Raw genomic sequence first — 25,129 nt, forward strand, 5'->3', positions numbered from 1 at the left:
ATATACAAGGTAACATTTATAAATGTGTGTAGGTTAGAAGAAACTTTAAAGATTTGTACTGTTAACACTAACATTTTATGAGGAAGGAAATTTTAGGCACAAAATGGTTAAAAAGGCTTACCCAAGAGTTATTTTTAAAATATTTTTATTTGCTGTAGTTTCTAAACTAGCAGATGTTCTAAGCAAGTCTATAAGCTGAATACCCAGTTATTTGACAAAATTACTGAAATTAAATTAGAGAAAATAAACACTTCAGAAATAATCGTTTGAACGAGTGTGTGTACTTTTGCTTCTCTGGATACGTGTTCGTAAATACATATTTCAGGAATAATGTACTTCACATTGCAAAAGGAAAATAATTGAACAGCTTATTTTGATTAGTTCCTTTTTGTTTAGATGGGATATTGTCAGTTGCCCTTCCTCCAAACTTATAGCATTTTAGCAGAATGTCTTAATGTGGGAAGATTATCAAAGTCAAGTTCATAACTTTTTAGATGTTTGTATTGAGTTTATTTCTTTAAAAATCTTCCAGCTAAACCTATAGCTAGGTAAAAGCAATGTAATTAAAAGAAAGCTTCTGGAAACTGCTCACAAATATCTGTCATGACACCAACTTGAAATGAAAGGCATATTTCCTAAAATGGCATCTAAATTTTTATACTTTGCATTTTAATCTTATGATGTGTCTGGCAGCATGAAACTCATTTTTTGGTAATGGATCTGAGTAAGACATATTTGTAAATGAGGATGTTATGTATAGGTGAATAAGCTGTATTGCAACTTTGCACAGTCTTTCCATCATAGCAGCTTTTAAATTTCCTCAGGAAAATTGACTGATGGGACATAAATTACAACATTGGCAAAAATGTGTCCTAACCTGTGGGAACTGGAAAACATGTTAATTTTGAATTGTTTCCGCTTTTTATCATCAGACATTTGCAGAAAATCTTGTGTGATTTATTCTTTTATTTATAATGAATTGTTAAAAAATGTTTGAAAGGGCATTAAATCTTCCTCTCTGCCATTAATCTGCAAGTGGGGGAATAAGGGGGGTTAAATGGCCTCTTTAGTATATTGCTTTATGAAACTGCTGATTCTTGCAATACCAAGCTAGAAATACATACTAATTTAAGGAACACAGAATGTAGGCAGCAAGCTCCTTGCTTTTGTAGAGAAAAGACTAATAGCTTTATTTTAACAAGGCTCTTAACACCCCAGCCAGCAGCAGGCATTGAGTGAATGAAATTGGGAGAACTCCCATGGACTAAAAGCATCTTAATTCAGCATTCCCTCGACTTGCCCCCTCCTCAAACCCCAAGCCTTCCTAATAGGCTGCCATAGGCTGTCATAATCCAGACAAAGAAGATCACCACGTGCAAGGCACACCAAGGTATTAGCTTTTCAACTTGTTTTGAATAAGCTCTCTGAAGTTTCACTTCCTGAGCAGTAGAAAGATAGATATGTCCTAAATCCAAGGCTAAGTTCTAACATTATATTGTTGTAGAAAAAACTAGGTTTCTGTTATGGCTTAATTCAAGATTATTTCTATCAGACATATATTTAGGTCATTACATTTAACAAAAAAAAAAAAAAAAACCTGCATGATACCAAGTGAGATAAAGGGCTTCTTTAAAAAATTAATTGGATCAAAGCTGCTGACCTTATTTTTTTATGATAAGAGAAATTACCTAATAAGGAGTTCTTCAAGGAGGAACAATTCTGAGTCTTTTTGAGCATAGAGCAAAATGAGAAATGAGCTTATAAATGCCTCTGCCAGTTCTCTCTCCCCTCAATCTTTCCAAAAGTGGCTTGACTTCCCAAGGACCTGAAAAGAACTTATAATTAGTGCCTCTTTAGCAACCCTTATATTTCCTACTTTCAGTTCACAGCTATTTGCAAGAATCTTTGTCCCCAACACAATAATTTGTATTGCCACCATTTCTGAAATAGTAAAAGTGATCAAATCACAAGAGGAGACTAGATAAATTATAATTTACCCATAAATCAGATATTATATTGCCATAAAAATTCACATTTGTAGAAATATATCTGCTAGCACAGGAAAATGCCCAATAATAAACAGGTGGGAAAAATTCTATATACCACTAAAATATTTATATATTTGTAAATGTTAACAGAGGTCATCTTTGGGTAATTTAGGGAGAAAAAAAAAACCTGTTAAATCTGTTTTTTAAATAATTGAACACAAATGTATTCCTATCATCTCCCTTGACTAACAGGTGTTTCTCTGAGCAGAAAATGGCTTTTCTAATCTCCGTATCTTAGAGTACTTAGCATATGGCTCTCTACTTAAGAGACACTAACAAATGTTTATTTACTTGAAAGTATTTATCTCATTTTCTGAGCATGATAGCATAAGACAGTATATCCAGTGGTTGTTTATTTATTAGAATACCATAAAGAATTTCAACCCCATAGAGTCTGGCTTTCTCTCCCCATCAATCCTTTGAAATCACACTCAGTAAAGCACCAATCAGCATCTCATTGCCAATTCCCACATATCCTTTTGCAGACTTTATATCAGTCACTGTTCAGTTGCAGAGAACAATATATACTCCGGCTAGTTTAAGCAGGAACAAATTTATTACACATATTAACAGGCTTACAGAATCATAAGGAACATTAGGAAGCAAATTCTTAGAAAAGCTTTCAGGAATGATTTCCCAAGCCACAAGACAGAACCAGGCTACCCAGGGAGCTTCTGCCATTTCTTTGAGGAAACTTTTGGCTCCACGGGTTCAATCCCTGGATCAGGAAGATCCCCTGGAGAAGGAAATGGAACCCACTCTAGTATTCTTGCCTGGAAAATCCCGTGGACAGAGGACCCTGGAAGGCAGGCTACAGTCCATGGGGTCACAAAGAGTCAGATATGACTAAGTGAGTAACACTTTGGCTCCACAAGTCACACGGTAAAGGCCTCTATCAGGAGCCACCATAGCTGGGGAAGGTAGAAGGTATCACAAGCAGGATTCATCTTTAGTGCCACGAGCTCCAAAGCTACCTTAGCAAGGGGGGAGGGTCACGTAAAGCTTGTCAACACACTGTCTATGCCTTAGATCTTGTCTTACTGAAGCTCTTGGCTGCTTTTGACACTGTGAACCATACTCTCTTTCAAGGAACTCTTTCCATTAGTTCCTAAAATAATACTCTCTCCTCATTCTCTCCTTTACCAACTACTTTTACTCAGACTCCCTCCTGGGTTTCAACTTTTTTTTGGGGGGGGGGGGGGCCTGTCCCTTAAAGTACAGCGTTTCTAAGATTGTTATTGGCATTCTCTCCCTTCGTTGCATGTCTTGTCTTTTATTCTGTTGGTAGTTGCCTCCTGGGCATTCTAATTCTTTTCCAAGGTTTCAGATACCATCTATAGGCTGAAGGTTTCTCAATTCTACATCTCTAGCCCAGATTTTCCTTCTATGTTGCAAATTTTTATACTCAGTTATCTCTCAGACATTTCTATCAGATGTCCCAACTCAAGCTTAATATATCTAAGTGTTCCAGTGATCCCTCCTCCCACCCCTACCCCATAAATCTGTTCTTTCTTTAGTCCCATCTTGACAACAGCTGAAAAGCCCACCTAGTTGCTAAACTCAGAAAACGTAGGCACAATTCCAAATACATCCTTCCCGTTAAACCTCAGTCAGTTTTATTAAAGTTACCCTCTTAACATCTTTGAAGGTCAGGAAGGGCAGCAGTGAGGAGATACCCCTCATCCAAGGTAAGGAGCAGCAGCTGCGCTTTGCTGGAGCAGCCATGAAGAGATACCCCACACCCAAGGTAAGAGAAACCCAAGTAAGATGGTAGGTGTTACAAGAGGGCATCAGAGGGCAGACACACTGAAACCATACTCACAGAAAACTAGTCAATTTAATCACACTAGGACCACAGCCTTGTCTAACTTAATGAAACCAAGCCATGCCAGCGGGGCAAGCCAAGACGGGCGGGTCATGGTGGAGAGGTCTGACAGAATGTGGTCCACTGGAGAAGGGAATAGCAAGCCACTTCAGTATTCTTGCCTTGAGAACCCCATAAACAGTATGAAAAGGCAAAATGATAGGATACTGAAAGAGGAACTCCCCAGGTCAGTAGGTGCTCAATATGCTACTGGAGATCAGTGGAGAAGTAACTCCAGAAAGAATGAAGGGATGGAGCCAAAGCAAAAACAATACCCAGCTGTGGATGTGACTGGTGATAGAAGCAAGATCGGATGCTGTAAAGAGCAATATTTCATAGGAACCCGGAATGTCAGGTCCATGAATCAAGGCAAATTGGAAGTGGTCAAACAAGAGATGGCAAGAGTGAACGTCAACATTCTAGGAATCAGCAAACTAAAATGGACTGGAATGGGTGAATTTAACTCAGATGACCAGTATATCTACTACTGTGGGCAGGAATCCCTCAGAAGAAATGGAGTAACCATCATGGTCAACAAGAGAGTCCAAAATGCACTACTTGGATGCAGTCTCAAAAATGACAGAATGATCTCTGTTCGTTTCCAAGGCAAACCATTCAATATCACGGTAATCCAAGTCTATCCTTCAACCAGTAACACTGAAGAAGCTGAAGTTGAATGGTTCTATGAAGATCTACAAGACCTTTGAGAACTAACATCCAAAAAAGATGTCCTTTTCATTATAGGGGACTGGAATGGAAAAGTAGGAAGTCAAGAAACACCTGGAGTAATAGGCAAATTTGGCCTTGGAATATGGAATGAAGCAGGGTAAAGACTAATAGAGTTTTGCCAAGAAAATGCACTGGTCATAGCAAACACCCTCTTCCAACAACACAAGAGAAGACTCTACACATGGACATCACCAGATGGTCAACACCAAAATCAGATTGATTATATTCTTTGCAGCCAAAGATGGAGAAGCTCTATACAGTCAACAAAAACAAGACCAGGAGCTGACTGTGACTTAGATCATGAACTCCTTATTACCAAATTCAGACTGAAATTGAAGAAAGTAGGGAAAACCGCTAGACCATTCAGGTATGACCTAAATCAAATCCCTTATGATTATACAGTGGAAGTGAGAAATAGATTTAAGGGCCTAGATCTGATAGATAGAGTGCCTGATGAACTATGGACTGAGGTTCGTGACATTGTACAGAAGACAGGGATCAAGACCATCCCCATGGAAAAGAAATGCAAAACAGCAAAATGGCTGTCTGGGGAGGCCTTACAAATAGCTGTGAAAAGAAGAGAAGCAAAAAGCAAAGGAGAAAAGGAAAGATATAAGCATCTGAATACAGAATTCCAAAGAATAGCAAGAAGAGGTAAGAAAGCCTTCTTCATCGATCAGTGCAAAGAAATAGAGGAAAAGAACAGAATGGGAAAGACTAGAGATCTCTTCAAGAAAATTAGAGACACCAAGGGAACATTTCATGCAAAGATGGGCTTGATAAAGGACAGAAATGGTCTGGACCTAACAGAAGCAGAAGATATTAAGAAGAGGTGGCAAGAATACACAGAAGAACTATACAAAAAACATCTTCATGACCCAGATAATCACGATGGTGTGATCACTCACCTAGAGCCAGACATCCTGGAATGTGAAGTCAAGTGGGCCTTAGAAAGCATCACTACGAACAAAGCTAGTGGAGGTGATGGAATTCCAGTGGAGCTATTTCAAATCCTGAAAGATGATGCTGTGAAAATGCTGCACTCAATATGCCAGCAAATTTGGAAAACTCAGCAGTGGCCACAGGACTGGAAAAGGTCAGTTTTCATTCCAGTCCCAAAGAAAGGCCATGCCAAAGAATGCTCAAACTACCGCACAATTGCACTCATCTCACACGCTAGTAAAATAATGCTCAAAATTCTCCAAGCCAGGCTTCAGCAATATGTGAACCGTGAACTTCCTGATGTTCAAGCTGGATTTAGAAAAGGCAGAGGAACCAGAAATCAAATTGCCAACATCCGCTGGATCATGGAAAAAGCAAGAGAATTCCAGAAAAACATCTATTTCTGCTTTATTGACTATGCCAAAGCCTTTGACTGTGTGGATCACAATAAACTGTGGAAAATTCTTCAAGAGATGGGAATACCAGACCACCTGACCTGCCTCTTGAGAAGTCTGTATGCAGGTCAGGAAGCAACAGTTAGAACTGGACATGGAACAAGAGACTGGTTCCAAATAGGAAAAGGAGTACATCAAGGCTGTATATTGTCACCCTGCTTATTTAACTTCTATACAGAGTACATCATGAGAAATGCTTGACTGGAAGAAACACAAGCTGGAATCAAGATTGCCAGGAGAAATATCAATAACCTCAGATATGCAGATGACACCACCCTTATGGCAGAAAGTGAAGAGGAATTCAAAAGCCTCTTGATGAAAGTGAAAAAGGAGAGTGAAATGTTGGCTTAAAGCTCAACATTTAGAAAACAAAGATCATGGCATCCGATCCCATCACTTCATGGGAAATAGATGGGGAAACAGTGGAAACAGTGTCAGACTTTATTTTTCTGGGCTCCAAAATCACTGCAGATGATGACTGCAGCCATGAAATTAAAAGATGCTTACTCCTGGAAGAAAAGTTATGACCAACGTAGATAGCATATTCAAAAGCAGAGACATTACTTTGCCGACTAAGGTTTTTCTAGTCAAGGCTATGGTTTTTCCAGTAATCATGTATGGATGTGAGAGTTGGACTGTGAAGAAGGCTGAGTGCCGAAGAATTGATGCTTTTGAACTGTGGTGTTGGAGAAGACTCTTGAGAGTCCCTTGGACTGCAAGGAGATCCAACCAGTCCATACTGAAGGAGATCAACCCTGGGATTTCTTTGGAAGGACTGATGCTAAAGCTGAAACTCCAGTACTTTGGCCACCTCATACGAAGAGTTGACTCATTGGAAAAGACTCTGATGCTGGGAGGGACTGGGGGCAGGAGGAGAAGGGGATGACAGAGGATGAGATGGCTGGATGGCATCACTGACTCAATGGACGTGAGTCTGAATGAACTCCGGCAGATGGTGATGGACAGGGAGGCCTGGCGTGCTGTGATTCATCGGATCGCAAAGAGTCGGACATGACTGAGCAACTGAACTGAACTGAAGTTAACATCTTTATGTTGCTCCCTTATCTCCATCCTTTTGAATAGCCCCTTGTTTAGGCCTTTATCAGCTCTGACTTAGACTGTCACTCGAACTCAATACTATGACAAAAATAATCTCTCTACACTGTTAATATGTACTATCACTTATAGAATATCACTTCTCAGTGTCTTCACCATCAACTGATGGTAAAATCGAGTTCCTTGGCACGAGCTCCTCCAAGATCCAGTCCGTGTCAGTTTCTCCAGAGTCTCGGGTGACAGACTTGAATCTTATCTCAGATATCCCACTTCCTAGCTTTATAACTTTAGGCAGCTGCCCAATTTCTCATCTGAAAAATGGGACACCATTGAAGATAATTGGGAGGAATGTATGCTGCTGCTGCTGCTGCTGCTAAGTTGCTTCAGTCGTGTTAACTCTGTACAACCCCATAGGTGGCAGCCCATCAGGCTCCCCCATCCCTGGCAAGAACACAAGAGTGGGTTGCTATTTCCTTCTCCAGTGCATGAAAGTGAAAGTGAAGCCGGTCAGTCATGTCTGACTCCTAGGACTGCAGCCTACCAGGCTCCTCTGTCCATGGGATTTTCCAGGCAAGAATGCTAGAGTGAGTTGCCCTTGGCTTCTCTGAGAAATGTATGTGCTAATGCAAATAAAACATTTAACCTTGTTCTTGACACTCAGGAATGGCCAAATAAATGCTGAATTATAGCAATCAAAGAAGAACTAAAAAAAATGGAGAGATAGTCCTTGTTCTTGGATGGACTTAATATTGTCAAGCTGTCAGCTCTTCCCAGCTTGATGTATAGAGTCAATGTACCCCCAATCAAAATCCCAGCAAGTTATACACTGATTCTAAACATTATCTGGAAAGGCAAAAGACAGAATAGCCAATACAAGATTGAAGGAGAACAAAGTTGGGAGACTGACATTACCCAACTTCAGGACTTACTATAATGCTACAACAATCAAAACAGTGTGGTGTTGGTGAAAGAATTAACAAATAAATCAATGGAACACAATAGAGAGCCCAGAAATAGAGGAATATAAGTATAGTCAGGTGATCTTTGACACAGTTTCAAAGACAATATAATAGAGCAAAAATAGTCTTTTCAACAAATGGTACTGGAACAATGGGACATGCATATGCAAAAAAAAAAAAAGAGAGAGAATCTAGACAAAGACCTTACAGTCTTCACAAAAATCATCACAGACCTAAATGTAAGAGGTAAAACTATCTTCCAAAACTCCTAGAAGATAACATTGGGAAAAAGTCCAGATAATCTTAAGTTTGGTGATGACTTTTTAGATTTAACACCAAAAGCACGATTCATGATGTATTAAACATATGGGAACTCTCCATACCTCCTGTCAATTTTGATTAAAACCTGAAACTGCTCTAAAAAATAAAATTGATTTAAAAAATTGCACTGGTGGCAATAACCATAATAGTAACCATAATAATATTAATAGTACCAGCGATATCGTTGCTGCAATTACTAATATCCTTTCCCTTACAGTCTCTCTTCTTTTACCAAAATGTTGACACTCCCTGGAAACACAGTGCTCGTTTTAGACTTCCAGGTTGTTTGTTTTGTTCTCTCTGCCAAGAATGCCTTCTCCTGCTACTCCCACCCCCTCCTCCTCCTAAAGAACTCCTCCTCATTCGCATTCAAGTTTTAGAGGAAACTTCAACACCCGTATGAAGCTGTCTTCAACTCTCCCAGGTGGACTCTGGTATCTGTTCTCTCAGACTCCCACTGCCTCCTCCTTCAGACTGACACTCCAGCAGTGATCTCATCGCACCATAATTGTTTGCAGGCCTGTCTCCTTTATATTTAAAGCAATGAAGAATTCAAGCCCCTGTTCTTTGCTTTGAATGTGGTGCCTAGCATGGCTTTAGAGTAAAGAAGGTGTTTAATAATTACTAATTGAATGGCTACATTAAACATGCTTCAGTGTCAACAGAGAAGCACACAAATACATACACAATTGGAGAAGCATGACTTAATCAACTAGACTTAATTGGAGCCTAGTTGATTTACAACACTGTGTTAGCTTCGGGTGTATAGCGTAGTGATACAGTGATTTAGTTACACACATGTAAGTGTATATCTCTTTTCTCTTATTCTTTTCCACTTTAGCTTATTATAAGATATTAACACAGTTCCCCATGCTTTACAGTAAATCCTCCCAATTTAATCCCCCCTCCACTTCTCCTTTGGTCACCAATAGTTTGTTTTCTGTGTCTGTGAGTCTGTTTCTGTTTTGTAAATAAGTTCGTTAGCATCCTTTTTTACATTCTGCACATAAATGATATCCTGTCACATTTGTCTTTTTCTATCTGACTTACTTCCCTTAGTTTGATAATCTCTAGGTCCTTCTATGTTGCTGCAAGTGGCACTATTTCATACGTTTTATGACCAAGGACTATTCCAGTGTGTCTGTGTGTATGTGTGTTTCTGTATGTGTATACCACATCTTCTTTATCCATTCATCTGTCCATGGAGATTTAAGGTGGTTCCACGTCTTGGCTATTGTAAACAGTGAACAAACTTCCATCTTTTCCATATATATGCCCAGGGGTGGGATTGCTGGATCATATGGTAATGCTATTTTTAGTTTTTTGAGGAACATCCATTCTGTTTTCAACAACAGAGTAATTTCTGATGTATAAGCATCCCATCCATCTTTTGAAGCCTAACCTTTGTTCTGCTTCCGTGAAGTTTTTCCTAACACCTTCATCAGTGTTCCTGGTAGTAACATCCTGAATAACATTGGTTCATACATGGCCCTACAACATTCTTTAGATATTTCATTTCTGATCCTTGTTTTCCTAACAAGACTAAAAGTTTCTTAAAGATAACCATCATCCTACATTTAATATAATCTAGCATGCCAGTAGGTTACCAGACAAACCACTGCCATATGGGCAGTCTCTCAAGACACCAGAATGTTAACTGCCCCCATTAGGCCATACCAGATCAGATAAGAACCCTGAAATTATTAACTTGAAGTTTGGTGACCACTTGAAAAGGAGTTGGTGATGGACAGGGAGGCCTGGCGTGCTGTGATTCATGGGGTCGCAAAGAGTCAGACACGACTGAGCGACTGAACTGAACTGAACTGAAAAGGATTAGCTGTAAATGTCTAAAGTCACACTAATACATAAGCACAGTGTTTCTCTAACAACTAGAATTAATAATCTTCAATGTAGTTATTGGTATTTACATTAATTCTTCCTCCATAAAAAAATAGGTCAAAATAAACCTTAGATAGGCGTGACTGAGAACAACACTGTAATCAATCGCTTCTTTTTTAGTGCCATTTATTTATCCACTAATTGTCTGATACCATCCTTGCCCTTAGTCTTTGTTTAAAAGGTCAGCCATTTAAATCAGGGCTTTATCCCAATGCAGAGATTTCTGTCTCTCTGTAGCTGCTCCCAAGTCTATATGTACAGTCTTCATCCTACCTAGGTAGCTACTGGGCTGTCTTCCTCTCAAATAATTCCAGCTCCTCCTGTTCCATATACTGATAAAATATAAAGAGGTTTTGCATAGGCGCTCTTCAAGTGCCTCCTGTAGTCATTGGACACCAGAAATAGTCTTTCTTACTCTAAATGTGAGTATATGCTTATCTTGCAATATCTCTCCCAACAAACCCTCCCTCCACACACCGCCTAAGCTGGGGTGCTGGTTTCCTTGAGATCTGGGACTTCTGGTAGGAAGGAAATGATTCCAGATTTAGTACCACCTAGAAAATTTTTCTCTACTTTCTTGACACTGTGACCTCCTGTGTTTTATGCTTCCCCCTTCCGTACCCATTATATGAGGGCTACCCCAGCACAAGAGCGAGCACGCGAGTGGCCAAAAATCCACATATGTTGACATGGACAGGTGAGGAATTGATCAGTCAACAAGTACCTTCAAAGTACCTGTATGCGTTTATCCCATATGTGTTTTTAGTTGTTACAATAGATATGCAAAAACTATATGTAAAGTCTTTAGATTCATGAAGCTAACACATTTTATTGAGAACCTCCTGGGGCCAAGCCACTCAGTGCCCTTCAGAATCTAGGACTTGTGGAAGAAACCTGGAGAGAGGTGGACACAGGAAGTATAATGCATTGAAAGGGACAAAACCAACAAGACCAACACTGGACAGAAAGAGTTCGTCACATCTCTGTGGTTGCTCGTCAAGTCTCTGACAGAGCTCAGCGAGGTTCAGATGATCAGAGAGGGCTTCAGAGAATCCGCGGAAGAACTAGGTGGTTGCTGCCAGTCCCAGGCAGTAGAGAAAGGTTCCATGAAAATGCACTTTTAAATATACATTCTTGTCCCAGCCAAGAGAAGCCTAAGGAGACGTGATGACTCTGTAATATGGTGCCCTGAATGGGATCCTGAACAAAGAAAAAAATTAGGTAAAATCTGAATAAACTACGGGCTTTAGTTATCAATACAGTATCACCATTGATTTACAAATTGTAAGAAATGTACCGTATGAATATGAGATGTTAGTCATAGAGAAAGTGAGTTTCAGATATGTGAGAACTCTCTGTACTATCTTCTCAATTTTCCTGGAAGTCTAAAGCTGCTCTGAAAACTAAAGCCTATTTTAAAAGGGAATAAAAGCGGTTATAAAAATCTACAGAATACCCCTGGCATGGTGACAAGGAGGAGTCAGTTTGACAATGACCCTTTTTTGAAAGAAGTGACTTTGTTGTTAAATGCCATGTTTGTGGCTTTATCGTCAATTCCTATAACGATACTGAGTTCTTGCTTGCTTTTCCATGGTGGATTTTTGGCAGGCAGCAGCAGCATTTGTGCACTGATTATAATTTTGAGATGCATTGTCAGTAACCAGGGTGCATAATGGATCTTCATCTCTAATTACTTTTCTCTCCACAGGTGTCTGGAAAGGGTCCAGATGGGAATGCACACAACCTCCGCTTTGAGGGGATGGAGCGACAGTACGCCTCCTTACCCAGGTACATCACCAAGGGGTCTCCCCTCACCTTCTCACCCACACATAAAGTCTTTAGAGCAATCTCCATCAAATAGAAATCTGGCTTTGAAATAAGAAATATGTTATAATTTTGCCTTACCACTGCCTGCCACAACCCTCGTGCCATCCTCACAACTGTGCTAATAATTGAAACACTTGTGGGTTATTTTTTAAGGGAAGAAAATAGTATATCATTGCAATTGAACATGTCAGCAAGAATATTGGATTCTGAATGGAAATCCTAAGCCATTGCTATAAAAATGGTATTGAACAGCCTGCACCCAGCTTAGAGACAATAAAATAGTAAATCCTCTGTCCTAGGAATTACCCATGAGGAAGGGCATGCCAGCTTTAACCTTGGAGCTTCCTGTGGGTGTTAAAAAGCAGGAGAGAAATGTGAACCTGGGAAGGTGTTTTTTGCTTGATTTAGAACCTGGCTGAGTTCTTTGGGCAAAAGGCAAATATTGCTGAGAGGCACTGACCCATTGAAAGGAAGAGACATCTGGGTGGGAAAGATCGCTTGGCGGTTCTGGCCTAACAAAAGCCACTTATGCTATAACTAGACACCCTGAAAATGAGATACCGTTCTCAAAGGTTTGTCCTCTTATTGGGGAGACGAAGAATAATTTTAGTCTGCGATCGGTGACAGGTGACAAAGGAGAAGCCTTTCCAGGATGACATAGACTTCAGTGACCATGGGAGTTAAGTGAGCTGAGTGTGAGAACGTGTGAGTTTGAAAAACAAAAATAAAGAAACGTTAATGCCAGCCAGAAAACTAAAATTTTACAGAATGTCCCCTTTTAAAAAGAAGGGTGCGGGTAGACCCTAAGGAGAGCTTTTCCATTATCAAACTGAACTGTTAAAGTGCTAGCTCACGGCTCGGTTACCATTTTGAGTTGCATGTTGACTATATTTCTGTGTGTGAATTGACAAGAATAACATCCTGAATATTACAACAGGCATAGCGTAAGTGACCATCTGCTCTTATAAATAGTATGTTAATTTTCAAAAGTAATAAAATCTCAAATCTAGCAGAGAACCAATTTTGAACACTGATTGAGCAGGATACCCAAAATACAATGTTTTAAAAGCTTCTGTACAACTATATTTTGTCTCCCTGATTTCTCTTTTTATATGTTGTCTCATAGTTATTTTTCTCATCCTTGATTTCTTTCCCCTGCTGATTTTTTCCCCTGGCCTAGTATTTTGTTTTCATTTTAAAAAATAGAAGTAGTCTCCAAAACTCATTTTAAATATAAAATTTCTGGCTTTCAATATTGAAGTGTGTGGAAGTTGTGGTTAAGGCAGATGGAAAGTACTGTTCTTAGAAAAGGAAGAAAAAGGAAAACTGGAAACAGTTTAATGTCTTTCCTGGCCAACTTGTACTCAGACTGTGGAAATGGATTTTTGGGGGTACAAATCAAAAGCACAGACATAGCATTTATAAGTACAGAAATTCTGTAAATTTCACTCATTCATTCCTTCCTCAAGTATCGACTGATCATCTACTGCGTATAAGGCCCTAAGAATCTGGAGACTGGAGACACTGTGGCCGGCTCAGCCTCAGGACCCACTGTCTAGGGCAGGAGGGAGCAGATCCACTTGTTGTGAGAGTGCAACCAAGGCTTAGATAAATGATAATGAACATAAAGTCCTCTGAATTTCCAACTCCTATTTATGTTCACCAATAAGCCCTGAAACGCGCAATCATGGCTGACTCTAAACCTGTCTGTTTTAGGATTAAATATCGTGGAGGGAGTCTTTTGACAGAGGCAACACATTGATGCTCTTTGTCACTCTGGGGGCTGCCATCGCAATATATGGATCAACAAAATCCTGCCAGCCTCGAGAATATAACTGTAACCCAAAGCGAAACATCTTAGACTGAAAACAGTTTTGACAAACCATCCACTCACACACATAACACAGTGGCAAAAGTGATGGGCTACAGGTGCTGACGTACCTTTTTAGATTCCTGGTAAGAAGGAGTCATGATGGAGAATAAATAAGGCTCAGATCAAGTGCGTGAGCTGTCCCTGGCACTGGTTTTCTTTAATGCAGGGGCTCAAACTTGAGTTTCCATCTCAACATCTAAGGGGGAGATGCAGAGAATCCCCACCCATGTGCTCTAATCCATTGAGGGGGCTCCATATTTACCCAACAAGGTGCAAATGCCTAAGGCAGAAGACGTGACTTTTGCCCTGGTTTCCTCATCCCCCACCGCCCCCCAGCCTGCCCCCAGAGATCTGACTGTCCATTCAATTGAATCACACCAGCTCCACTGCTCCTTTGTCAGGCGAGTGAGGGGACCACATTTCTGCAGGCACCGGATCCCCTCTTAGTCACAGGGGTGGGGAGCTTTAAAATATTTGTGGAGGTTAAATTTTTAATTAAAAATAGGAATAATTCTCCTGATAGGAAGTCAGTGGCCAGCCTTACTGGGGACGTGCTGCTGACTGATTCGGCTCCTGTGCTGTTTGTGGAGAACCTCACAGGAGTTTTAAGATAGACTTAATAGTGTTGATTTATACGTCAGATTTGGAGCCATCAACAGAGAAAATGTGCCCCAGCGCATGGAGTTGGTGAGGAGCCCGAGTCAAGGGGCACCCTGCTGTGTTTTCGTGGAACTCTGTCATTTTAAAGGAGGCCTGTACAGCCTGCTGCCAGGCTCAGTGGCACTTGACAAAATAACGCCGGAGCCCTAGCCTGCTCAGGAAGAAAGACAGTTCCCAGCACTTGGTAGTTACGGGGTTGCCTAAGGCTAAGGGCTAAGCGATGTTAAGTGTTATTGTTAAGCAATGTTAAATCTTTTACCTCTGAAGAAAAATGACTTTATTTCTTTTCTCCTGAGGGTGCTGTTTTGGAAAGCAGAGCGTGGTTGTAATACAACCTCGTTAGGGAGCGCCAGGCTTTTCCCAAGGCCAACGTTTTACCCAGGCCGTCCGGCCCGCACTTTTCTTTGGTAGCAAACCGAGGGAAATCAGCCTCCCCCTATTCTTGCCTGACACAAATTATTACTCACCCTGGGTGAGCAGGGAAGTGGCTGTTTCCTGGGCTGCTATAATGTGTGAACAACAATGTATGTATTTTTGCAAACAGCTTCTTTTTCACTTCAGCCTCCCAGCCTCTTTCAATTCTCCCAGGCCCCATTCTGATTTTACAGACCTCCTCCTGGTCCCGCCATTCAGCAGTAAACTCTCTCCTCTCCCATCTCCAGCCTCCATCATTCCCACCTGGCCCATCCCCGACCCCCACGGGACCCCATTATCCCTTCTCTGCAGATGGCTCAGTGCATCAGCACATGATGTTGCTCTTCCGGGCTTGTAATCAAGTGTTGAGTCCTGAGAAGGGAGCAAAAAGGCTCTCCATTTCTTCTGTGGCCCTGCACGCAAGGGCGATGAAAGGTTGCTGGAGAAACTCAGAAAAGCGTTCATTGGTTCCATTACAAAATTCACATTATCCAGCCCCAGCTGGGCCCCTGCTGCTGCCCAGAATTCCTTTTAGTCGTGCTGTCAACTCCCTTGACTGTCCCACAGTCGCCGTTCCAGCCCTTTTCTGCTCCCGTTAAGTTCTGCAAAGATGACTAAGCCCCCCAGGCCCAGTCTCTAGAGATGATCTCACTTCCTTTTCTTTACGACCTTGAGACAGTCAACCTTAGTTCCTCAGCTTCAGCTCCGTGCAGGTCAGACTCGCTCTGTCTTCACCAACACACACTTCCCAAGGGGAGATGTGAAGGCATGGACTTGGAGTCAGCCCATAATTATAGCCCCATCCGTCACTTCTCACCTGTAGGATCTTGGGCAAGTATCCAACTGGTCCAGGCTCAGTTTTTTAATCTGCAAATCGGGGATGATATTAGGGATTCTGTATAATGCTTGTATGAGTATTAAATTCAGTGATTCGAGAAAAACCCTTAATGAAGAAGCTGGCTGACGTATTTTAAGGATTTTTTTTTTAATATTGTTCTTTTTAATTTTCTCTCTGGGAATGATGTGTTCCCTCTTTTAATGAGTCAGACCTGTATAGCAGAGCTCATTCTCACTGGCTTTTCAGGGACCCTACATCATCAACTATCCCTCTCTTGTCTGTATCATTAAGCCCTTGGCAGTGGCTTTCCTCCCTGTGCTTACAACTGTGAATGCAGAGGCTCAGCTGCACAGTTCGCTGGGAGTTCCCCAGCATGCAGAAAAGGAGAGCCAATGGCTCAGGGAGATATGCTGGGGGCATAACTGAGGCTGAGGGATCAGCCAGCTCTTAAAGAAAGACCCAAGTCCAGATGATCATGAAGGGGACATTACAAACTAAAGTGGCCTGCTGGGAGACAGCCATTCTTACAGATAGGGAGCTCACATCAGGGACATGGGCGCTAACTCAGGTCTAGGTAAGAGGCCACGGCCCCTGGCCAACAAGGCTTAGATTCAGACCCTGTGTCTCCTGAGTGGTGGAGACCCACAACTGTGAATTAACCAGCAAGGCTGGACACAATGCTCTGGTCACAGGACAGAAATGCTAAGGGAGGGGCCCGCTATTGGCCGGTGGGGGAACGTCCTGGGATATGACAGAGATATTCCTGTTGGCTCAGGACCTGACACGCTGACCAAGCTTCCAGCTGTCAGGATGCGTAGCTGAGCCAGGCTCAGGTGGCAGGCCGACCCCATGAACTTGATTTTATTCCATCAGAGAAAACAGAGATCTTCCCTCAACCCTCCTTCCTCCTCAAATTCTCATTTTGCTACTTTTGGGGAAAAAAAAATTGGCTCTCTTTCCACACCAGCCTCTGAACTCTCACCTCTTGCCCCAGGCTTCTGACCATGCCCCTGATGCTCCCAGCTGACTCTGCCTCCAGTTCTTTTCTTTTCTTTTAATATTGGAGTGTAGTTGATTTATAATATTGTTAGTTTCAGGGGTACAGCAAAGTGATTCAGTTATACATATGCATATATTTATTCTTTCTAGCCCTGTTTTCTATACAGAGTCTCTCTGAGCTGCCTCCTCCGTTCTCTTTTTTTTTAACTTTAATTTTTAAATTTTATTTGCTTATTATTTTGGCCGCGCTGGGTCTTTGCCACTGTGTACAGGCTTCCTCTAGTTGCAGCGAGCAGTAGCTACTCTTTAGTTGCGGTGCACAGGCTTCTCATTCCGGTGGCTTCTCTTGTTCCAGAGCACAGCTCAAGGACATGCAGGCTCAGTAGTCGTGGCACACGGGCTTAGTTACCCCACGGCCTGTGGAATCTTCCTGGACCAGGGGGCAAACCCATGTCCCCCACACTGGCAGGTGGATTATTTACCACTGGACCACTAGGGAAGTCCTTCCACCATTCTTACAGATTCAGTTCTCATCACTAGGATGATGAATCCAAAATGAACCTGGCTAATCTTCATATCTCACAAACTGGAGAGCGTTGCCGTGCCCTCCTCCAGGGGATCTTCCCAACCCAGGGATCGAACCAGCATCTCCTGCATTGCAGGCAGATTCTTTGCTGCCGAGCCACTGGGAAACCTCTAATACCTCAAAGCCCCCATGCCAAAACCCAAGCCCTCTGCCATCTTTCTTTAGCTCTTCCTCCTTTTAACTTCCATAACATTAGATTACCACTTTACCAGTGCCACTGAAAACAGATTTAGATTTTGATTATTCGCTGACCCTTTCCACCACTATTAGATTATAAATTCCTTGAAACAAAGGATATTGTTCTATACCCATCATTTTTGCACCTATCAACAGGATCTAACATAGAACCATGTATACAGTGGGTTTTAATTACCAGTACACAGATGAGATTTTGTTTTTATAGATTTGTTTTTATATAACTAAGTTGCAGGAAAGAATGCCTCCCAAGATTTTTAAACCATTTATTTCAGAGCACTCAGTTCAGTTCAGTCACTCAGTCATGTCCGACTCTTTGCAACCCCATGAATCGCAGCATGCCAGGCCTCCCTGTCCATCACCAACTCCCGGAGTTCACTCAGAATCACGTCCATCAAGTCCGTGATGCCATCCAGCCATCTCATCCTCTGTTGTCCCCTTCTCCTCCTGCCCGCAATCCCTCCCAGCATCAAAGTCTTTTCCAATGAGTCAACTCTTTGCATGAGGTGGCCAAAGTACTGCAGTTTCAGCTTTAGCATCATTCCTTCCAAAGAAATCCCAGGGCTGATCTCCTTCACAATGGACTGGTTGGATTTCCTTGCAGTCCAAGGGACTCTCAAGAGTCTTCTCCAACACCACATTTCAAAAGCATCAATTCTTCGGCGCTCAGCCTTCTTCACAGTCCAGCTCTCTCATCCATACATGACCACAGGAAAAACCATAGCGTTGACTAGATGGACCTTAGTCAGCGAAGTAATGTCTCTGCTTTTGAATATGCTATCTAGGTTGGTCATAACTTTTCTTCCACGAAGTAAGCATCTTTTAATTTCATGGCTGCAATCACCATCTGCAGTGATTTTGGAGCCCAGAAAAATAAAGTCTGACACTTTTTCACTGTTTCCCCATCTATTTCCCATGAAGTGATGGGACTGGATGCCATGATCTTCATTTTCTGAATGTTGAGCTTTAAGCCAACTTTTTCACTCTCCTCTTTCACTTTCATCAAGAGGCCTTTGAGTTCCTCTTCACTTTCTGCCATAAGGGTGGTGGTATCTGCATATCTGAGGTTATTGATGTTTCTCCTGGCAACCTTGATTCCAGCTTGTGCTTCTTCCAGTCCAGCGTTTCTCATGATGTACTCTGCATAGAAGTTAAATAAGCAGGGTGACGATATACAGCCTTGACGTACTTCTTTTCCTATTTGGAACCAGTCTGTTGTTCCATGTCCAGAACACTGGACAGAATAGTTCAGTGCACTATTTTCCAGTAAAAGTATTGATTTTTCTATGAGGAAGTCCCTTTTCCCTAATGTCAGTAGAAATCCAGAAGTCCAAATAGTTACCCACTGCTGAGCGCTTACTATATACCAGGCCCTGTTCTAAATGCTTTGTATCCACTGACTGATTTAATGTGCACAGCAATCCTGTGACTCAATAGCATCCCTATTATTATCTTCATTCCATAAGCAAGGAAACAGGCAGAGAGAGATTCAGTGAAATTGCCCAGGTTCAACAGTTAGAAGCAGCAGAGCTGAGATTTGCACCTGAGCAGCCTTGACTGCGAGTTTGTACATTTAACATCTAAGGGGCTTAGATCATTCAGCTGAGTCAGACCCAAACTCTGTGATTTTTACACACCCTGTGTTATTTACTCACCTGCTTGTCATTCTCACTAAAGTGTAAGAGCCTTCGAGGACAGGGACCGTATCTTATTCACCTTTGCATATGACACGGAACATTACTAATAGAACAGTTTAGGTAATGCCTTTCAACCATCTCTGCAATGCTGTCATAAAATCAATTCTTTTCCCATTCCCTGGGGTCCTTCCTCTGAAGTATGAACAGTTTAATGCATAATTGCTAGATGAACATTAAGCAATAGACTTTGCCCACCAAGAGGGGAATCCTGTTTTGTTAGAACACTCCTGAGAGTTGAAAAAGCAGTGTCTGCAAATTGGTACTTTGGTTCTTTAAGATTAAGAATAATATCTACCCAGAAGAAAAGAGATGATGATAAATTTTCTGATGCAAAGCTTCATGAGCGCTCCCGAGGAGAGAGTCTCCCTTTCCGGGACTGATGTGGGACAAAGACCCTCTCAGGCCGGATCTGGCTTCAGTCCCCATGGTGCTCTCACCCGTATTATTACAAGAGTTACTTAAGGGGGGAAAAAGTTCTCTCTGAACAGTTCAAGCAGCTTGAGTTTAGCGTGAGAAGTTACACGCTAGAACTGATTTGAGGTAGAAAGAGCGACTCTAGAAGGAGGAAACACCTTATGTGTGCTTCCTTGGAACCCAAAATAAACCCGCCTTCTAAGTTGGTGCTGGGTACAATTGTGCCCAGACTAGAAGAACACATCGTAACAGCAGACTCATGTCCATTGGTTTGCTTGATGGGTTTCAGCTTTCTCACCTGCATCCGCCTTTGCCCAGCCCCAGGAAGACTGCAATCGCAAGCGCACGGCTGACTTTAAAGCTTGCAACATGCACAGCACCCACTAGGTTATAATATCCACAGAGACGCTTACCTCACTGCTTAAAGACACTCTGACTTTGCTCGTTCTCATCTCCAGTTAGCCTCCGCTCTGTTCACAGCTATTGAATCTTCCTTTGCCAACCTTGCCTCACTTTCTGGCCCTTGCTAAGCAGATGGCAGTGACCCTTGAGTTCTGCAAAGACCTCCACCCATGCCACAGTCCTGGTCTTTGCTGAGACTGATGGTGATTAAATGAGTTCAGTGAAAACTTGAGCCACAGCACATTAGGTGTGTATGTGTGGGAGCATGTGTCCAGTGCAGGTGGAGATTTGGCTGCCTGGATCTGCACATGCTGACCAAGTCTCCACACTGCCTAATTGAGTACTTCTCTCTGCCACAAGGCCAGTAGGATGCTTCATGAGAATATATGTCCTGCTCGCCGCAGCCCTGGCAGCCAGTCAGATGTTCACCTGGGGTTTGAGGCCATTTCAGCTACAAAAACTTCCTCTTCATAAGTCTCTAGACAGAGCCCTTTGTCCTTCATCTAGATCCAAGGAATCATGGCCAGTCTCCCTGTCACCTTTCTGGTGACACAACTTTACCTGAATAGCCCCTTCTTGCAGTGAAAAGCTACCTCTCAGCACCCCAGGCTGTGACTATGGCTCTGCCTTCGCAGGAAGGCTAACACGGGCTGAGGCGCTTGTCTCCAGTGTGTTTTCTACATATGCATATGGCAGAGTTTAATGCTTTTGAAAATCAATGAAGCTCTTTTACCCCACCAGATTCAACTTTCTCATCTTCTCTCCTCAGTCCCTGAAAATCTCGTCTCTACTTCCCCTGCCCCATAGTGTCAGCTGTTTATTTGACTGGCCCCTCTGACACCACCTCATTCTTAATGCAGGGGACAAAATGATGAATTAGCAGCAATTTAGTTCTTTGTGAGATTAAGATGTCTCCATTGTCAACTCAAACTTCCTGAAAAATGCAAAAAGCCCTAGTGTGTAATACCGTCTTAAAGATGCCAAGCCGCTGAGATCAGGGGGTTAATGCTGCTGCCATATCATTTTTATGTCACTTAGTTCCTCAAATAAAAGTCCATTTTAATCAAACTTTTTATCATTTCCTCATAGCCAATATATCCTTGATGCCATTGGGATATTTGATATTAATTATTCAGTCGAAGGCCTCCATTATGAATTTAGTTAGAATATTAGTGATTTAAAACACGTTAGGACCCATTACAGTACTGATATCCCCAGAGTCATTTTAAATGAATCTTTTTTATTGAAGTATAGTTGATTTACTATGTTGTGTTAATTCCTGCTGTACAGCAAAGTGACTCACTTATACACATATATACATCCATTTTTTGTCTTCTTTTCCATTGTGGTTTATCCCAGGATATTGAATATAGTTCCCTGTGCTAAGAGTAGGATCTTGTTTATCATTCTGTATGTAATAGTTTGCATCTACTAATCCCTAATTCCCAGTACATGCTTCCCCCACCCACCCTCCCCCCTAGCAACCACAAGTCTGATCTCTATGTCTATGAGTCTGTTTTTGATTCATAGACAGATTCATTTGTGTCATATTTTAGATAACACATATACGTGATATCATATAAAATTTGTCTATCTCTGCCTGACGTAACTTCACTTAGCATAATAATCTCTAGTTGACTTCATGTTGCTGCAAATAGCTATATTGCATTCCCTTTTTAGGACTGAGTAGTATTCCATTGGGTATATGTATCACATCTTCCTCATACATTCATCAGTTAATGGATATTTAGATTATTTCCATGTCTTGGCTATTGTGAATAGTGCTGCTATGAACATTGGGGTACATATATTTTTTTGAATTGTAGTTTTGTCCATATTTATATCCAGGAAAAGGATCATATGGTAATTCTATTATAGTTTTAGTTTTCTGAGGAACCTCCATACTATTTTCATGACAGCTGCACCGGTTTACATTGGTTCACCACAACACCCTCTCCAGCACTTGTTATTTGTCAGTTCAGTCACTCAGTTGTGTCTGACTCTTTGCGATCCCAGGCAGCAGCGCACCAGGCCTCCCTGTCCATCACCAACATCCACTCAAACTCATTCCACTCAAACTCATGTCCATTGAGTTGGTATTGCCATCCAACCATCTCATCCTCTGTCATCCCCTTCTCCTCCTGCCCTCAATCTTTCCCAGCATCAGGGTCTTTCCAAATGAGTCAGCTCTTCGCATCAGGTAGCCAAAGTATTGGAGTTTCACTTTCATCATCAGTCCTTCCAATGAACACCCAGAAGTGATTTCCTTTAGGATGGACTGGTTGGATCTCCTTGCAGTCCAAGGGACTCTCAAGAGTCTTCTCCAACACCACAGTTCAAAAATATCAGTTCTTCGGCGCTCAGCTTTCTTTATAGTCCAACTCTCACATACATACATGACTACTGGAAAAACCATAGCCTTGACTAGACTGACCTTTATTGGCAAAGTAATGTCTCTGCTTTTTAATCTGCTGTCTGCTGCTGCTGCTGCTGCTAAGTTGCTTCAGTCCTGTCTGACTCTGTGCGACCCCATAGACTGCAGCCCACCAGGCTCCCCTGTCCCTGGGATTCTCCAGGCAAGAACACTGGAGGGGGTTGCCATTTCCTGCTCCAAATATGCTGTCTAGGTTGGTCTTTTCTTCCAAGGAGTAAGCATCTTTTAATTCCATGGCTGCAATCACCATCTGCAGTGATTTTGGAGCCCCAAAAAATAAAGTCTGACACTGTTTCCACTGTTTCCCCATCTATTTCCCATGAAGTGATGGGACCGGATGCCATGATCTTCGTTTTCTGAATGTTGAGCTTTAAGCCAACTTTTACACTGTCCTCTTTCACTTTCATCAAGAGGCTCTTTAGTTCTTCTTCGCTTTCTGCCATAAGGGAGGTGTCATCTGCATATCTGAGGTTATTGATATTTCTCCCAGCAATCTTCATTCCAGCTTGTACTTCATCCAGCCCGACATTTCACATGATGTACTCTGCATATAAGTTAAATGAGCAGGGTGACAATATACAGCCTTGACGTACACATTTCCCAATTTGGAACCAGACTGTTTTTCCATGTCCAGTTCTAACTGTTGCTTCCTGACCTGCATATAGGTTTCTCAAGAGGCAGGTCAGGTGGTCTGGTATTCCTATCTCTTTCAGAATTTTCCACGATATTTTGTGATCCACACAGTCAGTGGCTTTGGCATAGTCAATAAAGCAGAAGTAGATGTTTTTCTGGAACTCTTTCACTTTTATGATGATCCAGCGGATGTTGGCAATTTGATCTCTGGTTCCTCTGCCTTTTCTAAAACCAGCTTGAACATCTGGAGTTCACGGTTCAAGTACTTTTGCAGCCTGGCTTGGAGAATTTTGAGCATTACTTTACTAGCGTGTGAGATGAGTGCAATTGTGCAGTAGTTTGAGCATTCTTTGGCATGGCCTTTCTTTGCGATTGGAATGAAAACGGACCTTTTCCAATCCTGTGGCCACTGCTGAGTTTTCCAAATTTGCTGGCATATTGAGTGTAGCGCTTTCACAGCATCGTCTTTCAGGATTTGAAATAGCTCAACTGGAATTCTATCACCTCCACTAGCTTTGTTCGTAGTGATGCTTCCTAAGGCCCACTTGACTTCGCATTCCAGAATGTCTGGCTCTAGATAAGTGATCACATCATCATGATTATCTGGGTCGTGAAGATCTTTTTTGTACAGTTCTTCTGTATATTCTTGCCACCTCTTCTTCATATCTCCTGCTTCTGTTAGGACATTTCTGTCCTTTATTGTGCCCATCTTTGCATGAAATATTCCCTTGGTATCTCTAATTTTCTTGAAGAGATCTCTAGTATTTCCCATTCTGTTGTTTTCCTCTATTTCTTTGCATTGATCACTGAGGAAGGCTTTCTTATCTCTCCTTGCCACTCTTTGGAACTCTGCATTCAAATGGGTATATCTTCCCTTTTCTCCTTTGCCTTTCATGTCTTTTCTTTTCTCAGTTATTTGTAAGGCCTCCTCAGACAACCATTTTGCCTTTTTGCATTTCTTTTTCTTGGGGATGGTCACTTGATTACTTTGCTTTAGCACACCACTAACACTGACAAGGTAGGGAGAGGTTGGAGCACCTCAGCTTTTTTCATGAGTAAGTTCCTGGGAAGGAAGATAACTTAGATGACATTTAAAATGCATCCATATTCACTGTCTTTTCAACACTGAAAAGTGTTGAAACCCTCAGCAGTAATAATAATAATAATAATACAATTGTTGTTTATTTGGGGAATTTATGAGAGAAAAGAAAGTATTTTTGAAGTATATATTTTTTATTCTTTTATAGCTATGATAAGTTTTCTCTAAGTAAAAATAATATGGCCACACGTCAATCATCATTCTGTTTCTATTTGGAACACAAATGAGGATGTAAATAGCTCAGCCTAGAGCTGTGTATGCAGAACACCTACAAACCCCAAGTGCGTGGATCAGGACTCCAGAATCCAGACTGCACTTTGCCCTGCTCTTTCCCAGAATCACTTGTGTGGTGGTGTAGGGTGCAACCTATATATCTGCAGTATGTATTATGCTCTAAGAATTCTAGTGGGCACTTTAACTGTTTTACTTCATTTATTTCCTGTAACAATCCTGAAATAAAGTCTTATCACTATCTGATGGATGAAGAAGCTGAGTCTCAGTGACACAAAGTAGTATGGTCAAAGTGGCATACAGAATATGTGGCAGAGGCTGGGTTCAATTCACCTCTTTCTACTTCTGAAACCTATAGGGTCTCTACAAGTCAAGTTGTCGAGCTAGGCTGGCTGTGAGCAGGCTGGAGAGATGCATTCTGTGACCATCCTTTACTAAGGTGGCTCTCGCTGAGCAGACCCCACCCTAAATCACAGCAGAGTATAACTCCGGGACATTAAAATGAACAAACTGCTAATGGGCTTCAAAATTACTAGGAACAGCATCCATGAACC

General features: G+C 41.8%; 1 protein-coding gene across 3 annotated transcripts in view; it reads left to right on the plus strand.

Moving 5' to 3' along the window:
* PARD3B (par-3 family cell polarity regulator beta) overlaps positions 1–25,129 on the plus strand; it is a 1,167,593-nt gene that overhangs the window by 1,073,527 nt on the left and 68,937 nt on the right. For all 3 annotated transcript variants that reach the window (XM_069578084.1, XM_069578083.1, XM_069578085.1), the window contains exon 22: positions 11,982–12,061. In XM_069578084.1, coding sequence (XP_069434185.1) covers positions 11,982–12,061 — 80 coding nt within the window. The remainder of the gene's footprint in view (positions 1–11,981; positions 12,062–25,129) is intronic.

This window comes from Ovis canadensis, chromosome 2 (assembly GCF_042477335.2).
Source record: "Ovis canadensis isolate MfBH-ARS-UI-01 breed Bighorn chromosome 2, ARS-UI_OviCan_v2, whole genome shotgun sequence".
Classification (NCBI taxonomy): Eukaryota; Metazoa; Chordata; class Mammalia; order Artiodactyla; family Bovidae; genus Ovis; species Ovis canadensis.